The sequence below is a fragment of the Trematomus bernacchii genome, unplaced genomic scaffold (genome assembly GCF_902827165.1).
Source record: "Trematomus bernacchii unplaced genomic scaffold, fTreBer1.1, whole genome shotgun sequence".
NCBI classification, from domain to species: Eukaryota; Metazoa; Chordata; class Actinopteri; order Perciformes; family Nototheniidae; genus Trematomus; species Trematomus bernacchii.
Genome location: NW_022987581.1, coordinates 1,136,027 through 1,154,293, shown reverse-complemented (window position 1 = coordinate 1,154,293; position 18,267 = coordinate 1,136,027). Strand labels below are relative to the sequence as shown.

General features: G+C 41.7%; 2 protein-coding genes across 2 annotated transcripts in view; both read left to right on the top strand.

Annotated features, from left to right (window-relative positions):
* The first annotated feature begins 491 nt into the window (after window positions 1-491).
* On the top strand, window positions 492-8,922 carry pglyrp6 (peptidoglycan recognition protein 6). Its single transcript, XM_034127092.1, has 6 exons — window positions 492-695; window positions 3,243-3,781; window positions 4,584-4,878; window positions 5,522-5,732; window positions 6,852-7,146; window positions 8,849-8,922. The coding sequence occupies exons 1-6, from the start codon at window positions 629-631 to the stop codon at window positions 8,861-8,863; spliced, it is 1,422 nt and encodes a 473-aa protein (XP_033982983.1). The 5' UTR covers window positions 492-628; the 3' UTR covers window positions 8,864-8,922.
* Window positions 8,923-9,253: 331 nt separating this feature from the next.
* si:ch211-194b1.1 overlaps window positions 9,254-18,267 on the top strand; it is a 35,839-nt gene continuing 26,825 nt past the window's right edge. The window contains 17 exon segments of the mRNA XM_034127142.1: window positions 9,254-10,143; window positions 11,822-11,982; window positions 13,179-13,344; window positions 14,635-14,710; window positions 16,420-16,447; window positions 16,449-16,499; window positions 16,501-16,576; window positions 16,678-16,856; window positions 16,858-16,914; window positions 16,917-17,105; window positions 17,107-17,212; window positions 17,215-17,561; window positions 17,564-17,671; window positions 17,674-17,815; window positions 17,818-17,960; window positions 17,963-18,020; window positions 18,023-18,109. Of these exon segments, the coding sequence (XP_033983033.1) occupies window positions 9,777-10,143; window positions 11,822-11,982; window positions 13,179-13,344; window positions 14,635-14,710; window positions 16,420-16,447; window positions 16,449-16,499; window positions 16,501-16,576; window positions 16,678-16,856; window positions 16,858-16,914; window positions 16,917-17,105; window positions 17,107-17,212; window positions 17,215-17,561; window positions 17,564-17,671; window positions 17,674-17,815; window positions 17,818-17,960; window positions 17,963-18,020; window positions 18,023-18,109 (2,341 nt within the window). The 5' untranslated portion in view covers window positions 9,254-9,776.

Genomic DNA, 18,267 nt, shown 5'->3' with positions numbered 1-18,267 from the left:
TCAACTAATGAATTTTACTGTTTTGTTTTTAAATAGGAAGTTAGCTCAACTTTTACAACCTGCAAAATTAAAACAATTTACACTATTTACAATTATTTTAATTTGGTGATATAATGCATTTTATTCAGAAAAAGTATACATTCATGCATATTATTTCGAAAAAACTTGCTTAACGTGTATCTAGATTTTTGTTACTTTAGTTCTGTATTCATGCTTGAACTAAGACAAACATAACAAGAAAAATGCTCTCCCAGAAAAAAAGAAAAAAAACACTAGAATAAAGGATGGTGGAGGAATTACAGTGCTAATTTATTTTATGCATTTGTTTCTATTTTACACGTAACATGGTCTTGCATCAGTACATGTGGTATTCGATGTAGAAAAAAGACAGCAGGACATTTCCTTACGAGTATTTCTACACCGTGGTATTACTACTTTTGCACTAATCTATGTACTTCCTTCACCTCTCTGTCAGGACTCCAGTGACAGGGCAGGTGCCAGTTTCCCACATTACTCAGTGAACGCAGGCGTATCTGAGTGTGTGTCTACACTGTTACATAACACACACTCATATAAAGGAGGGAGAGGACAGAAATGTAGCAGACATCTAGAGCTGAAGGTGTTCAGGATGGATAAAGGCAGCTGGAAACACTCCCTGCTGCTGGCTGTGGTGTTAGCCAGCACGTATGCAGAAGGTAAGGATATTTGTTTTTGTTTTAACACGTTTTATCGGGCAATTTATGTACAATATTGTTTGCATTATAAGCAGATCTTTAAGTCATTTTCAAAATAATAAGTACATAATACTCTGTGTGACCAGGAAATGCAAAGCAGGGAATTCCCTTACCTCTTGAAGGAGTTTTGTTTGGTAATAAACAGTTGTATTCAGGTTGAAAAAATCACATATAGTCTTAGAAAATGATACAACACCTGTCTGAAAATCAGGCAAGCTTATCTCAATTACATTACTCACACAGGATGTTATAATTTATTGAGAAGACCTCTTGACCCTCCTATTGTCTTCGTTCCCCCCCCCCCCTTACTTTGGTGTTCGCGGTCAAATTTGACCGGTCCTGTTTAAACTGCTATTACCGGTACATTAACACAAAAACCATTAATCATCACCACATTTCATTTAACACCCTTTCAAACTGTAAATATTGTATCAGACTACTGGTATACATGAAAGACTGCAGTAAATATACAAAGAATAGACACTGAACATGTATTGCGTGTGCCAGGTGTGATCCATGTGGGGGGATGGGCACATAAGAGCGGGAGATGTATCAAATTGTTCTGTGTGTGTGTGTGTGTGTTTGTGTGTGCCAGGTGTGATTCACATGGGGGGATTGGGCACATAAGGGGGGGGAAACACATCTAGAGTATGTGTGTGTGTGTTTGTGTGTGTGGGTGTTTGTGTGTGTTATGATTGATGAAAGTAGTAAATCGGTCAGATTTGACCCGAAGACAACAGGAGGGTTAAAAGAAAACAACACAATGTTTTTTTTATATTGGAAGGGTAGGGAATGGCTGTTTTTCTTTGGTGTTTTGTGATCTGTTATTTGTAATTTTTTTAAAGAAGCTACTCAAAATATTTGGTGTGACCAACTGAATGGACTTTTACTCGGTTTTTAGCACGGAAAAATAAAAAACTATCAGAAAAAAACGAATAAAGCAGGATCCTCTAGGAAATCAGTTTTGCTACTTATTAAAACTACAGATTTCTCTAGGTTTTGAAATGTTTGGCCGCAGTTAGCATCATGTATCCTCAAAACCCAACAAAACATCTAACACAGGTTTGAGGTTTTTAGAAACTTGAATGTAGTCTAAATATCTAAAGGTAGTTTCTTTGCATCAGTAATGGTTCATTGTTTGATGTTTTATGGACACTCTGCAGTCTTTATGTGTCAATGAGGGCTCAGTTGCTTAGTTTCACTATTAACACCACAACTACCTAAGGTGTGTTTGTGTAGTTAGGGGATAGGAACAAAGGTTTAAGGATAAGGCTGGTTAGGGTTAGATTGTATTATTCCATTACTCCATTATGAAGCTTTTATCTCAAGCAACTTCTATACCGTGGAAAAGCCAAGTAGAGCAACTCAATAACAAGAAGACTTCAACAAGTTGACTTCATGGGCTGGGGATAGATTGGTGAATGGACCGCATTTAAATAGTGCGTTTTCAGTCTTTACGAACTCCTAGAAGTGCTTTTACACATTCATATAGGAGCAGGGGCTACCAGTATAACATCAACACATATTCAGACACCATTGGCCACTGGGAGCAACTTAGGGTTAAGTATCTTGTCCTAGGGTTAGGGTTAGGGTACATAGGCTCTGAACGGACCCTCAACCTGATCGAATCCCAATTGTTAGACATCAACTACCTCACATCAACCCTGAGCTACTGCCTCAAAAAGATTTAGATTTCAAACTCAATTTCAAATAAGGTCTCAGGTTCTCAAGTGTTGGCTGCTTTCTCTTTTTTATATATTTTATATTAAGAATCTTTATGATTCTGCCTGTTTGGTTTCTAGGAAATGAAGGTGTTTTTCTATATTTAAGACCTCCAACCACTTGTATTTAGGTAGCCTGCAAAAATGTTCATGACTTTTTTGTTAGGTTGTTGTTGTTGTTTTTGTGTTGTCAAATACATTTTTCATATGACAACATATACATATTATTTTGGGAGGAGTGTTTTTAATTAAATGTATTCCTTTTTTCTATATGCGTACAAATACCTTTGGATTTCAGGCATATGACAACCATTGGCCCCTGGGAGCAACTTGGGGTTAAGTATCTTGTCCAAAGGGTTAGGGTACATCGGACCCCCAATCTGATCGAATCCCAATTGTTAGACTACAAACTACCTCACAGCCAACTTTTTGCCCCTTAATCAACCCTGAGCCCCAACTGCCTCAGAAAGATTTGCGATTTTTAACTCAATATCAAAGGCATTTATGTGTTCCTGCTATGGACAGTCTTACACTAATGTACATTCCCAAAGATATTGAAGTGACGGTTATTTTGTATATATTGATTGTTGATTGTGTGCATATGTATAAATGTGTCTGTTGATTGTGTATTTATAGGTATGTACATATTTGTATACATATTTTTATATATATTTGTATTTTTTGTATCCGGGATTGTGGGAAACGGTATTTCGATCTCTCTGTCTGTACACACAAACTGAAAGATTGACAATAAAGTTAACTTTTGACTTCCTGTCCTCATCCTTAGCTTCATTTTCCTGGCACATGGATGACTTCATCCAGGCGGTGAAGCAGGTGGAGGACGGGGTCCCGGGTTTGGGTCCTGTGGCCGTGTTGAAGCGCCTCCGCCATGCAGCCGGACTCAACGACGCCCTCATCCAATACTTCCTTCGTGCTGCAGAATCCGGTGGTGCTGAAATGGACGTGAGCCTCTTGTCTTTCGTTACCAAGGCTGTGCACCACAGGGTGACGGAGGAGAATCAAGAGGAAGGCGTGGTTCTGACGCCCGATGGCACCACCGTGGCATTAACACCGCTCCTCCTGGGCCTCGAGGCAGGCTTCCTGTCCAAGACTAAGGACCGTGTTCGCGGACTGCTCAAACTCACCTTCACCAAAGACCTGGAGAGCCATCCTTTGAGCCACCATCCTTTGAGCCACCATCTTGGACCGGACGGCTGCTGGGACAACGTCTCCTCGCCTCAGGTCTTCACCCTCCTGGACCAACCTGGAGTCCTCACCACCGCTCAGATCAACGGAGGCATGGACGGCTTCATTCTGGGGACGGAGGTTTGATGTTTGTTTATGTATTAACTAATTTTGTTAGGATTAAATTGCAATACAATAATTCTATACACCAAAACACGTTTCTCAGACACTGTTGCCGCATTAAGTTTAAAGGTCTCCTATCATGAAAAATGCACTTTTTGATGTCTTTTATACATATATATGTGTCCCCGGTGTGTCAGGGAACTCACACAGCGTCAGAAAACAAAACCCTCTCTCTTTTCCTCTGTACCCAAATCTCTAAAAACCGGGGAACAACGGAGCTGATCCAGATTATCAGAAAACGTTGCTATCTGAAACAATGCACGACGTATTTTGGACGTAATATGGACTTTGTTTACATTAGCAAGCATCGCTAACACTCAGAGCTAACGCTGTACTGGAGAGAGTATGTGTAAAAAAGAGTTTGAGCTCCATACTGTTTCAGAAATAATCCTTGATGTGGTTTGGAACATGATGGCGTTTCATCACGGCAGAATTTAGCTTGGTATCTGCCGGTAGAATTCTGATCAGGCATTAGCCTCTTTTTTTGTTTTTGTTGTTTTAAAGCTAAGGACCCAGAATCAGCGTTTCTCTAACAGGACTGAAACAGAGGGATATGAGGGATGTCTAAAATGCATGATCTGTTTGGTATTTTGAGCAAAACACATCATAGACATGTTTTTTAATATATCTTTTTATATCTGAGACCCATAATATATGCCTAAAAATAGCATGATAGGAGTTCTTTAATGTTTTTATACATTTGAATGAAGGATGTTTTCTAGTCTAAAAGAACGTTCACATTTTTCTGTTGCTGCTGAAGATTGCGTTCCCTTCAACATCCGGACGACCTCTGAAGCTCAGTGGCATTCTGACGGAGTATTACTGCCACAATCTGGAGGTCGGAGGGGTGGACGTCGCCCCCCGACTCATTAGCCGACGACGCAGGGAAAATTTCAGAGAGCTGGGGGTCCCGTCGATAACGGCCCGACAGGTGGTGAAATCTGTGGAGAAGCAGCGGAGAGTGATGGCCCTCAAAAAGATGGATTCAAAGACAAAGAAGCAGCTGATGACTCTGGTGAAGGAGGGAGTGAAGGAGTTCGTCCAGGAGTACTTGGGTGAGTGTGGGATGAAAATAACTTGTTTGAGGTCTTGAGAAGTGAGAATAATAAAGGCTGATTGGTATATGATTACTTAAAGACGGGGAAGGCGGTTTGTTTTTGCTGTTAAACGAACAATACCACCAAATGTGGAGCCATCCTCCAAGCCCCCAGAAAGAGCCACGGAAATTAAAGCAAATTTTCAAAAAAGATTCTCTCTCTTTTTGTCCTGATCCATTTATATAAAAACTGAAAATGAGCTGATCAGATGTTGGCCACTTTATGATGTCATAACGATGTTTTGGCTTGTGTGACCATTAGCCAATCAGCAACCAAGGTAGCCCCCCCCCCCCCCCACCTTATCACCTGAATCTCCTCCTAGAGCACCATTGAGTTCTTTTTAACCAAATCTCTCTCTGAGGGGCGTGGGGAGGGGCTCCTTATTTTCATCTAAAGTAACAGACAGAGAATCAGCACTTTTGAAACAGGGCTGAAACAGAGGGGATTATGGGATGCTGCAATGATCTGTTTGGTGTTTCAGCCAATCAGAGACAGGCTCTGTATATATCTGAGACCTGTAATATATTGAAGAAAAACAGTATAATAGGGGACCTTTAATTCCATTGACTTACACTAACCAGCTGTACTTCATGTGTTTCAGAGTGCCCGCCCATCATCCCTCGCTGCATGTGGGGTGCAAAGCCTTACAAAGGGACTCCCACCAACCTCACCCTGCCTCTCCCCTTCCTCTACATCCACCACACCGCCACTCCCAGTGACCCCTGCCTCACCTTCCAGCAGTGCTCAGCGGACATGAGGTCCATGCAGCGCTTCCACCAGGACGACCGGGGCTGGGACGACATCGGATACAGGTACAGGGAGGGAGGGGTCTCAGGTTAAATGTTATGTGGTGGAGTGTTAGGAAGTACCTTTACTCAAGTATGGTTGTTAAGTTTAATTTGGAGGTGCTTTACATGTATATTTTGAAACACCTATCAACTAAAACAAATGATAAATAGGTACTTTTGGGTTATCTCTCTAAATACGGGTTAGGGTTAGGGAATTGGGAACAAATAGTACATTTTTGTGAAAATGGCGACATGATAACACACCTGTATTTGTGGAAAAAGTTGGACAATTTAAAGTGGCGACAGATAACCCACAAGTACCGATAAATATGTCAATTAACATTTAAATGCAGTATTTAAGTCCAGTCTGCTCTGATTGGTTAGCTGGCCGCCTCTGTTGTGATTGATCAACTGCTTAGAGATGTCCCGCCCCTTAGCCTATCACGCACAATGTGTTGGAACGCTAGCCAATAGAAGCACGATTGTTACATAGTGATGTCACTGTGTTCCCAAAGTAAACAAAGGAGTCAAATGGAGACGTTTCAGACCCCATTTACACGGGAACGCAAACGAACCGAATTCGATATCAAAAAAGTCTTCCGTTCACACACATTCGGCTAAATTAACGTGTCCGTTCACACGAGACCGCTCGACCCGATTTTTGCCTTTGCAGACCATTTACATGCACTAAAACCTATACAACACTACAGGAAAGAGAAAACCCCACAAAGCACCATAGGGCCCCTTTAAGGGAACCACAGAAGAGATTCACCTCCAATGTTTTGATTTTAGACGCAGACAAATCCCAAAATGTTGAAGATTTCGAAATAAATCCCTTACTTATAACAGGGTATTTTTACAATAGTGAAGTGCTACTTTTGCATATTTGGAATTAAGCACCTAATTTATAACTATCCGCAATAAACCGTATGAATTTTGTCTTGATTTACATTATTGAAATGTCATATTCTATTGACATGTATATAGACTTTTTGCACTACTTTTTATTTTGTATTTTAGTATTTTATTATATATGTTGCATTGTTGGAGGAGCTCAGGTCAGAAGAATTTCATTGCCATTTCTACGCTGTAGCTTTGTGCATATGACAATAAAACCTTTCAATCTTGAATCTTTTTCTAAAGTTTTGTGGCTGGCTCTGACGGGAACATCTACGAGGGCCGAGGCTGGCTGCAGCGAGGGGCCCACACTCTGGGTCACAACTCTGTCGGATTCGGGGTCTCCTTCATCGGAGATTACACCAGCAGGCTGCCCTCCCAGCATGCAATGGGGCTGGTGAGGGATCAGCTGGCGTCCTGCGCTGTGGGTGGAGGACGACTGGAGGCCAACTTCACCCTGCAGGGCCACAGGCAGGTGGTGAACACTTCCTGTCCCGGAGACACTTTCTACAACGAGATCACAGGCTGGGAGCACTTTGGGGTGAGTAGAAGGGGGAGGAAGTACTCAGATGGTATATAAAAGTCATGCAAATCTTACTTAAAGGTCCCCTATTATACTCTTTTTCCTCAATATATTATAGGTCTCAGATATACACAAAACATGTCTCTGATTGTCTGAAATACCAAACAGATCATTGCAGCATCCCATAATCCCCTCTGTTTCAGCCCTGTTTCAAAAGTGCTGATTCTCTGTCTGTTACTTTAGAGCAGGGGTGTCAAACTCAATTTCATCACGGGCCACATCAGCATTATGGTTGCACTCAAAGGGCCGGTTGTAACTTTAAGACTATATAAAAATACATGTATAAATATTTAATATATATAAAATAATGTATTATATTACATTATTGCCTCTGCATTGGATTATTATGGGATACGGTAATAACCCCATAATTAACTACGTCTGAAAGCAGAAGTCTAGGGCAAATAATTGCAAGTCTCTTCAGTGAGAATGTCACAATACGATTTTAAAAGAAAAGCCAAATTCTGGAGAAAAAAAAAAGAAGTGACATTTAGAAAAAAAGTAATTTTTGAGAAAAAGGCTAATTCTAAGAAAAAAGGCATATGTTGAAGAAAAAAAGTCAAATTCTGAGAAAAAGTCAAATTTGAGATGCATTGTGGGACATGTAGTTTATGGGCAACGTGCTTCTGTAAAGTAGCATGTAACCGTATAATAATCATATTATATTATTTGCAAGCTCTTGTGGGGCCACAGAAAATGAAGTCACGGGCCGGATTTGGCCCCCGGGCCTTGAGTTTGACACCCCTGCTTTAGATGAGATATTTGGTTAAAAATAACACAATGGTGCTCTCGGAGGAGATTCAGGTGATAAGGTGGGGGGGGGTTACCTTGGTTGGTGATTGGCTAATGGTTACACAAGCCAAAACATCGTTATGACATCATAAAGTGGCCAAAATCTGAACAGCTCATTTTCAGACAGGTTTTTATAGAAATGGATCAGGACAAAAAGAGAGAGAATCTTTACACAGAGGGGACACATGTTGATGAAGAAGAGACATGAAGAAGAGGGGACACATGTTGATGTAGAAGAGACATGAAGAAGAGGGGACACATGCTGATGTATAAGAGACATGTAGAAGAGGGGACACATGTTGATGTAGAAGAGACATGAAGAAGAGGGGACACATGTTGATGTAGAAGAGACATGAAGAAGAGGGGACACATGTTGATGTAGAAGAGACATGAAGAAGAGGGGACACATGTTGATGAAGAAGAGACATGAGGAAGAGGGGACACATGTTGATGTAGAAGAGACATGAAAAAGTGGAAAAAACTTAAATGACCAAAAGATAAATAACTGATTATGCATGTCAGAATAATATTTATTAAAGTATTGGATTATAATAAGTGATGTATTCATGCATTTTGTAAAATGTGTGATGACCTATAGTATGATGATATAACACAATAGGTGAGCTATCAGCTGATCTCTGTTAGGAAACAAATCTGTATCCACAACAAAAGTAGTGGCTCTTAATTACCCACGATGCTCTGATGCAAGACCTGGTGGCATCCCTCATGTCTCTAAATCCTCCATGACAGGACAGACAGGGCGTGACTTATGATTGCTGTGTACAATCATAGAAAAACAAAGAAACACATGAACAAATGTCACTGTGTCGCTCATTCATCTCATATTTTATATTTTTCTTCATTTCAGGAGGTCAAGAAATGAAAACGATCTGCGTGGAAAGAGGAAGAGTCTTAATGAAATAAAACTCAACAAAATAAAAACGTGTGTTGTACTTATTTTCTGCTACTTCATTTTTCAACTGCTCTTCAGTTCAGAGGGAAATATTATACCTCGACAGCTTTTGTTACTAGTTTGATTGCAGATTAGGATTTAAATACACTTTTCTGATGATACTTATGTACTTTTTAGGAGTACAGTTTTGAATTAGGGACTTTTACTTGTACCGAAGTGCCTTTGTAGTTTAATAACACAATGTTTTCTTAAATGAGAATATTAAAAGACATTTGTACCTACATAGTAACATGTTTCTTAAGCTTTTATTTATTGTTTAACAAACTGATGGATTAAAATAGTACATTTAGTGTTAAAAGAAACTGTAAAAATGATTTCAAAAGTGTAATATTGTGAAGAAAATGCTTGTACAGTTAATAAATGTATAAGATATTCAAGAGCGCCATAAGGTACTGATTGGTATTATTAGTATAAATTAGTATTCATAAAAAACATGCAGTTCCACCCGAGGCCAGTAGAGGGCGCCATATGACTGTGTTATAACCAGCAGTACGGCTTTTATTGATTTCCAACATTTAGGAACATTTATACACAAACTAATGACAAACTTAATCCAGCTGTCCTTTAAACATAATTAGAGATACATCTAACATGATTATACACATGTTATAAACTACAGTGATATAAATAAGGACCAATTAACTACTATACAGTTAAACTAATCACCACAATTAGCCATTTATACTTCACCTGTGTCTATAAAATAACATCTTCCATCATTAAACCTCCCCAGTGTGACATGTGAAGAGTATGAAGTGTGTATTTCCTGCAGAATAAAAGTGTCACTACTATGTAAAAATGCGTTTAAAATCAGAAAGCCACCATGCAAACTGCGTCACCGTACGATAATAGGAATAAAAGCTATGAAGTAAAACTTATTACACTTGTCTCCGGTGTTTCCTCTCTTCTTCTTCTTCTTCTTCTTCTTCTTTTTCTTCTTCTTCTTCTCGTCACCACGTTACGTACGCAGCGTGCCCGCAGCCAAATAACATGGAGTCCTCCGCCTGGCATCTTCCAGGGATCCCTGCGAAACCCTGAGCTCCGACCACAGGGGGCAAGTTCCTGCATTCAGAGCCGGGCGGAGAGCATCGTCCCCGGCTGTATACAAGCTCCAGCTCCCGGCCTGAAACTATGCCGCGCGGTGCTTAGAGCCGCCTCCCTCTGCGAGCCGCAAAACCTGGCCGATTGCAGTGAGTATTTGCATTAAAAAATCTGCAGCTCATGGGCGGTCTGGGGGTTTAAGAAGGCGTTGTGTGCATTGTTGTTTTAGTCACCTGACAGCATGGATCGATTAGTCCTCTGAGGATCCAGAGGCCAAACCCGTGGGACAGCTTCCTGTTCCCGGGTATTTCCCTGGCTGTCAGAGGGGCAGCAGGAGAGGACATGGGCCTGAGAGGAAAGGCCACTTATTTATGTAACCATTAGTCCGACCTGGTTCTGTCTTTAGGAGCAGACATGAGGTGGAAATAGGTCAGAAACCTGCACCTGGTCAAACATACTGAGGACAGCCAAAACACTACAGACCCCTCACTCTTTATTATAGTCTGATATGTTCCCTGATTCCTCCTGAAAATTGGCTGGGTGTTATTAAAACATACACTAAGTAGCTGAGGTGGGATAAAGTCATTGTTCTGCGAGTCATAAGTCCAAAAACATTGAGTTTCAAGTCCCAAACAAGTCACAAAGTGTGTCTGGTCTGGTGACCACTACATTGTTTTGTTTTTGTACAGGAACACAATTATTTTGGTATATCTTTTTCCGCTTGCTTTCATATTCAGCATGTTAGTTCTTCATGGTTCTCTGCTAGATGTTGATCAGTCCCTGTTCAAAAAGAGTGTATGGACTTCAATTGATTAAGTGTGACACTTTTTAAATAACATACAGAGAGATATTTCTGTTGAAGCCCAAGTTGAGTTGTCTTTCTAAAGTCATGTTGAACTATATATATTTTTTCCAGCTGGCACTCAGTAACATAATATCAGTTCTTCATGGTGGTTGTTTTTTTATCAACTTGGATCAATTAAGCGTCGACTTCCTGCGAGCATTTGGAGATAAAGATGTAAATACAATCGCAAGGCTAAAGTCCAAAGGGAGTCACGTGTCTTAACGTTAAACTACAACTCAAGTGGAAAGTCTTTCTGAAGTCATTACATTTCCTACAGGTCCGACTATAGTCCAAGTCATGTGAGACACAGGCACTAAGTAACATAACGATTGTTCTCTACTGCCTCGACTTGGATCAATTAAGTTGGTTGATTAAGAAAGTGTCACACATGTTGATTGACATACTTTTATTCTTGGGATTGTAGGAAGTTATCAAGTCATTTTCAAGTCAAATATCTCAAGTCCAATTCGAGTTGCAAGTCATCTAATGTTTGTCTCAGGTCTGACTCGAGACAAAGTCATGTTACACTTAAAGGTGGGGTAGGTAAGTTTGAGAAACCGGCTCGAGATACACTTTTTGTTATATTCCATGGAATGCTCTTAACATCCCGATAGCAATGAATATCTGAAGTGCTTTGACAAAAAAATCCATAAAAAAATGTCATCTGTGGAAGCCGTAATACTGTAAAAAGCACGACCAATCATCTGAGCCGGCCCGGCTAAAATAACTGGATGGCCTACCTGCCTGTCAGCCTTCCATCTGTGCACAGACTTATCTCGTGCCCTCATTGGTCATGTGCGCGTTCGTGTGTGTTGGAGGAGGGGCTCTATAAGGAAGTGGCAGATTTTCTCCGGTTGTGTATTTTCAAATTCTAGCGATCTCGAGCCGGTTTCTCAAACTTACCTACTCCACCTTTAAGTATTGGCGAGATGTGAAACTCTAAATCTGTGAGAACGTTTAATTTTCTTTGCTCATGTTTCTAGAAGAAGAGGAGGCTGCACAATGTAGGAGTTCTGGTCTCCAGTGGGACTCCATACTGTTCTCTGGGGGGACCATGGAGCCAGAGACCCCAGGGACCAGCTATGGGCCCCCAGCCTCCAACTCAGCACAAAACCCCCCCACCTCCCTCAACTGCACCTTACAGGTATACAAACATAAAACTCATCATCATGGCTGTCATTAACATCGTCTGACAATGCGTTGTGACCAACTTTTTTCCACTTTTTCAACTATATATCTTTACAACATGGCACAAACATACAGATACAAAATATACAAATCTGCATCTCACCACTCACTCCTCTTGCTGTTCAACAAGTATTAAAGAGTGGTGCAGGAATAAATCTTAAACCCTGAAAGGAGTTAGCATTTTAGCACTTCCTGGTTCCCTAACCTCAAAGTCATTGTTTTTGCTGGATGTGTTTTTGGTTAGAAGCCTGGTATGTATGTGGTTAACAAAAGATGAAGAGTTTGGGGCCATGACATTAAACTATGTCAGTAAATACCCCACTGGTGAATTTCTGAAGCTTCTAAGTGTCTAAATGAGACGACTAACGTCATCACACAACCCAACATTAGCCTCCTTTAGCTTAGCGGTGGTGACGTGAAGTCATGTGACCGTGCTGTAGTTCCTTTATAGCCCAACATTAGCCACCTTTAGCTTAGCGGTGGTGACGTGAAGTCATGTGACCGTGCTGTAGTTCCTTTATAGCCCAACATTAGCCACCTTTAGCTTAGGCGGTGGTGACGTGAAGTCATGTGGACCGTGCTGTAGTTCCTTTATAGCCCAACATTAGCCGCCTTTAGCTTAGCGGTGGTGACGTGAAGTCATGTGACTGTGCTGTAGTTCCTTTATAGCCCACATTAGCCACCTTTAAGCTTAGCGGTGGTGACGTGAAGTCATGTGACCGTGCTGTAGTTCCTTTATAGCCCAACATTAGCCGCCTTTAGCTTAGCGGTGGTGACGTAAAGTCATGTGACCGTGCTGTAGTTCCTTTATAGCCTAACATCAGCCGCCTTTAGCTTAGTGGTGGTGACGTGAAGTCATGTGACCGTGCTGTAGTTCCTTTTATAGCCCAACATTAGCCACCTTTAGCTTAGCGGTGGGGACGTGAAGTCATGTGACCGTGCTGTAGTTCCTTTATAGCCCAACATTAGCCACCTTTAGCTTAGCGGTGGTGACGTGAAGTCATGTGACCATGCTGTAGTTCCTTTATAGGCCAACATTAGCTTTTTACTTCAGGAGATTGCATTGACGTGACATTTATAGATATGATTCACTTGCCAATGAAACCTCTCCTGTATATATCTATAATACCACTTGTATGCTTTTATATCTAGTCCTCATGTTCTCCACATGTGAGAGACGACCTGATGTCGGCCAAATGCTCGAGGGCCCAGGCTGGAGATGAGGGCCCGGAGGCGGGGAGGATCTCCCAGAGGAGACCCTCAGCCTTCCCCTCCTCCCTCAGCTGGGACTCCGACTCTGAGAGAGAAACCCTCGATGGTAACACATCAAGTTTCAAGGCTTTTATTGTCATGTGTGCATAGCTACAGTGTAGTTATGACAATGAACATCTGAGCTCACAGGCTCCTCCAACAGAGCAACACAATAAAACAGATAATAGTGCAAGTAAATACAATATAATAGAATATAATAGAAATAGTGCAGAATAGTCTATATATATACACATTGATCAATATCTATTAAAAACCTTTAGTACTGAATCTAGTTAATATACAATGTACCTTAGTGTAATGTAACTAAGCACATTTACTCATGTTCTGTACTTATATACACATTTGAGGTACTTGAGTATTTAGTCTTTATGCTACTTTATATTTTTACTTAAAGGTGGGGTAGGTAATTTTGGAGAAACCAGCTCGAGTGCGCTAGAATTTGAAAATACACAACCGGAGAAAATCTGCCACTTCCATACAGAGCCCCTCCTCCAACACACACGAACGCGCACATGACCAATGAGGGCACGAGATAAGTTTGTGCACAGATGGAAGGCTGACAGGCAGGTAGGCCATCCAGTTATTTTAGCCGGGCCGGCTCAGATGATTGGTCGTGCTTTTTAAAAGCGCCACGGCTTCCACAGATGACATTTCTTATGTATTTATTGTCAAAGCATTTAATATATTCATTGCTATCGGGATGTTAAGAGCATTCCATGGAATATAACAAAAAGTGTTTCTGAAATAAATTACATACCCCACCTTTAATTACATTTTCAGAATCAGAATTCCTTTATTAGTCGCAAAACGGGGACATTTACAATGTTACAGCAAAAGTGGCATAAGCAGGTAAAAGAAGGAAAGCACACATTAGAATACAATTCAAATAAAGACAAATAAATTCACAACCATGGCTTAAAATGAGTAGCAGCAATTTAAGTAAAACTAAGTGACATAAATAGCATATCATTAAGTATTGCGACCTTATTAAATATTTATTTTTTACATAAAAGTGAGTATAGCACCGTACAATTGCAAACAAGTGGTTTATATCGCACATTGCAGGTTTACTCAATTTCATTTTTGGAGGCAAATATCCTATTGTTGTATTTAGTATTCAGGGCTTTTACTTGCAACAGAGTATATTTACACACCAATATATTGCTCCTTTTACTATAAGTACAATATGTGGGTTCTTCTTCCACGCCTGGTGTACCTGTACTTGTTGTCTCTTATTGTTTTGAATGTGATTCAGTCTGCATGTAGTCAGCAGTCTCTCAATTCAGTTCTCCTGTTGACCTGTGAGTGATGTTCCTGTGTGTGTGTTGTGTGTCAGAGGAGGAGCTCCAGCACTTCTCTAACCCTCACGGTCTGGCTGCTCACAGCCCGGGATCTCCTTCTGCTGGACTCAGGTGAGGAGGAGGGAGGAGGAGGAGAGGAGGAGGAGGAGGAAGGGCAGCGAGTCGTTTGAGAAGATAAGATATACTTTATTGATCCCCAAACTGGGCAACATTTTTAAAACAAGGCATTACACATCATTTGAAAATCAGAGTATCAACTTATTATTTATTTAATATATATAAAAATATGTATAAGAAGTATATCCTATATATACACAATCAACAGACACCTTTATACATGGGGCGGCTGTGGCTCAGTGGATAGAGTGCTGGACTTCGAATCAGGGGGTCACAGGTTCAAACCCCACTGCAGTCAGCATGTCGTTGTGTCCCTGAAGACACTTCACCCCAAATTGCTCCTGTGGGGATTGTCCACAGTACTGAATGTATGTAAGTCGCTTTGGATAAAAGCGTCTAACAAATGATATGTAATGTAATGTAATACATGTCCACACATTAAGACATAAATAAAAGCACATCAATCAATATACACAAAATAACAGTCACTTCAATAAGTTTGAGAAATGTGCATTAGTGCAAGATTGTCCATAGCAGCGTAAAAAGTGCTAGATAAAACGGATCTAAAATATATACAAGTTGACCATGAAAGATACAAATCTGTAGACTGTCTGACACTACGAAGGGGCATAACACACAAAGTGTTACAGCTAACACAATTTCAAAGTAGGATATTGTTTACATTCAGCGTGCAACACTTGAGGTCCCTTGAGGTCATGGTGCCTCTCAGTGTTTACTAGAAGCTAAGCTAAACCCCTTTTACCCTCTACTAAGCAAGAACGAATGACGTGTTGCTTCCAAAATGTCTACTACTATTTGTACTGCTGAAGTCAAAATCCTTGTATCCAGACCTTTAAAATATAGCGTTTTGATTCCCCAACTTCAAGCCCTAACACACTGTTCCAAGGCCTTCTCCATGCTGTCAGTGTTGACATTGTTGGGGGAAATATTTAAAGTGATAGTTCATACTTTGTGGGGTTGTATGAGATACTTATTTATAGTCAGTGTAATGAGTGCAGTCCTAAAACCAGGAAGAGTCTTGGCACTGTACCACTTCCACGCTAAGCTAATTAATGACTATTCTGTTAGGTATACAGAACCGAAAAAAACACTACTTTGCGTAACACAGGAGTTGCTGGGCTAACGCCACCTCATTCAATTAATTTGTTTGTGTTATCTGTTAAAGGGTTAGTATGGATTCAGCTATGTCACACAAGAACACACAAACAACTCCTGTGTTGTGCAAGGGTAAATTACTGTTTTTTCAATGGAGTCTGTTGTCTTTGCATATATATTCAGTACAGTTTCAGTTCTCCATTTGATTGGCTGTCTGGCAGCAAGATAAAGCGGATAAAATACTCTAAATATAGCGTACACTTAAACTGATATTGATTATTTGCGGTACATTGCTCCCATGCTGTAACTCGTGTCTGATTCTCCAAACTAGGGGTACCGACTGTTTTCTATTGTAGGTAACACACTTACTATTTAGAAGCACCTCATAAAACCAAACATCATATGATCCGAATACTCAGCATGAAAGTGCCTGGTTTTCAAATAAAACCTACATAATTTCAAGTAAACGGACATTGAGAATAAGCAATAAGAGCTGTGGTGTGTAATTGTGACTTGTTTCAAGCAGAGATGCTTCGTTCACTTGTCAGACGTCTCAACCAATGTGTTTCCTTTCTACTGCTGTCCAGACTTGACAGTGAAGATGACCGAGAACCTGGGAAAAGTGCAGCACTTGCATACCAAGCCTGACTCATCTCCCCCTGTGGAGGGGGCACGGTGACAACAACGAGAGCACAAAGGCAGACGAGCCAAACACATCCCATCCCAGCCAAACAGACTGTGAGCGCCATATGGAAGAAACCTAATATGCATGCACACTTGATATCTTTTTATTTGTATCTTAAGGGCTCCTTCCATTCATAATCCCTCTGTTTTTCTCTTCACAGACAGCGAAGTGTGGAATGTATCCGAGGAGCTGTTTCTCTCCAAAGTAAAACCAAAGGAAGGTTGCCAAATGGAAGAGGAGGCGGATAATAGCGAGGCAGAGAAGAGGCCCACGGGAAAGGAAACCAAGGAGCCCAAGAGAGATGTGTACACCTTCCCAGGAGACTCTGATCCCGAGAGTCCCCCCCCCCGCCCCCTGGGCTCAGTGAACATTCATTCAGCGGTGCAGAAAGAAGAGGGGTGCTGGCTCAAGCCTTCTCTGGACTTGGCACTTTGAAAACGCACATTGCCTCAGACTGACAGTCCTGGAGAATCAAACCCCACCCGAGCTGAGTCAAGCTGGAGGGGGTGTTTTGATTTTGAGGAGGCAGCAGAGGAAGAACCGAAAAAAGAAAAGGGCTGTAAAGATATCTTCACCTGTGTGGAATGTTAGCATTTACTTCAAAAAGCAAGTCCACCTGCAGGAGCACATAGTGGAGCACTGTGAGAGTGGGGCGGGGGTGGGGCAGGCGTTTGGGAAGGACGGACGTTTTCGGTGTCCGAGTGCGGCTGGAACCTGGCCAATCGGATCGCACTGTCCGATCATCATAGGAGGCACCAGGAGTCCCGTCTGAAGATCTTGGGGGAGATTGAGAAGAACTGATGAAAATGGGAAGGCGAGAGAGATTCTTCAGGGTAAGACGGTGAACAGCGTATGAGCTCAGCTGTGATGCAAGATGCAAGCCCGGCCTCGATTCCAGGGAAAATGTCAGACCCTGAAATAGTTGCACCTCTTTCCCCCAGTTTTTCAACACCACAGGCAGACTCAGCCGACCTCCTACGGTTCCTCGAGCTTCAGGCCCGACGGCCTTTCATCTGCTCTACGTGTAACTTCAGCCACAAGAACCCCCCCAAGCGCTGGCTAATCCACGCCAAAGACCCCACCACCAGGAAGAAAGAACGCACCGCTCTCCTGGCGGCTCTCCCCGGACATGTTTGGCGTCCTCTTCCCTGGCTCCTGTGGTCATTGTGCCTTCCTGACCGGGTCCAGTCAGATTGTAATGAGGGAACACCAGAAAGTCTTGTTCACCACAGGACAGGCATCCGTTTGTGGGCCGCAAGCTGATAAGACTAGAACTTCAAAACCCAGCCTGGATTCGGACCTCTCTCTGGGTCTGGGTTGCTTAATGTAAGTCGAGGAGAAAGCCAGGAGGTAGTCTCTGCCTCTGAGGACATCATGATGCCAAACTCGTCTCCAAGCAGGATGGTTTTTAAGCGCGTAGGGAACAGATACAGCAGAAGCAAGAACGAGGGAAATCTTGGACCAATCTTGCAAAGTTTCTGGGTGACGACAAACTGGCCGGGAGTAAGAAGAGCAGGACGAAGATCAGAGCACAGTCACACAATCACTTATTGGAGGAGGGAAACGGCACACCAGAGCACAATCCAACACAGGTGGTGAGGCTCAAGGTTAGACTAAGGCTCTAATGCTAATGCTAAGTCACCTTTTTACCAAGTGTTTCCATGCTCACAAACCAGATACGTGTGTGGTTTTAGCATTTGGATAATACTAGTCAAGCGCATCTAATAAGTTTGTTTAGTAATTTATTGTG

Bases quoted from the DNA above. Each gene is read 5' to 3' on its own strand.
- pglyrp6 (XM_034127092.1), top strand. From the start codon at position 629: ATGGATAAAGGCAGCTGGAAACACTCCCTGCTGCTGGCTGTGGTGTTA. The intron at 4,879-5,521 runs GTGAGTGTGGGA...CATGTGTTTCAG, and splicing joins GTTCGTCCAGGAGTACTTGG to AGTGCCCGCCCATCATCCCT. The intron at 5,733-6,851 runs GTACAGGGAGGG...CTTTTTCTAAAG, and splicing joins TGGGACGACATCGGATACAG to TTTTGTGGCTGGCTCTGACG.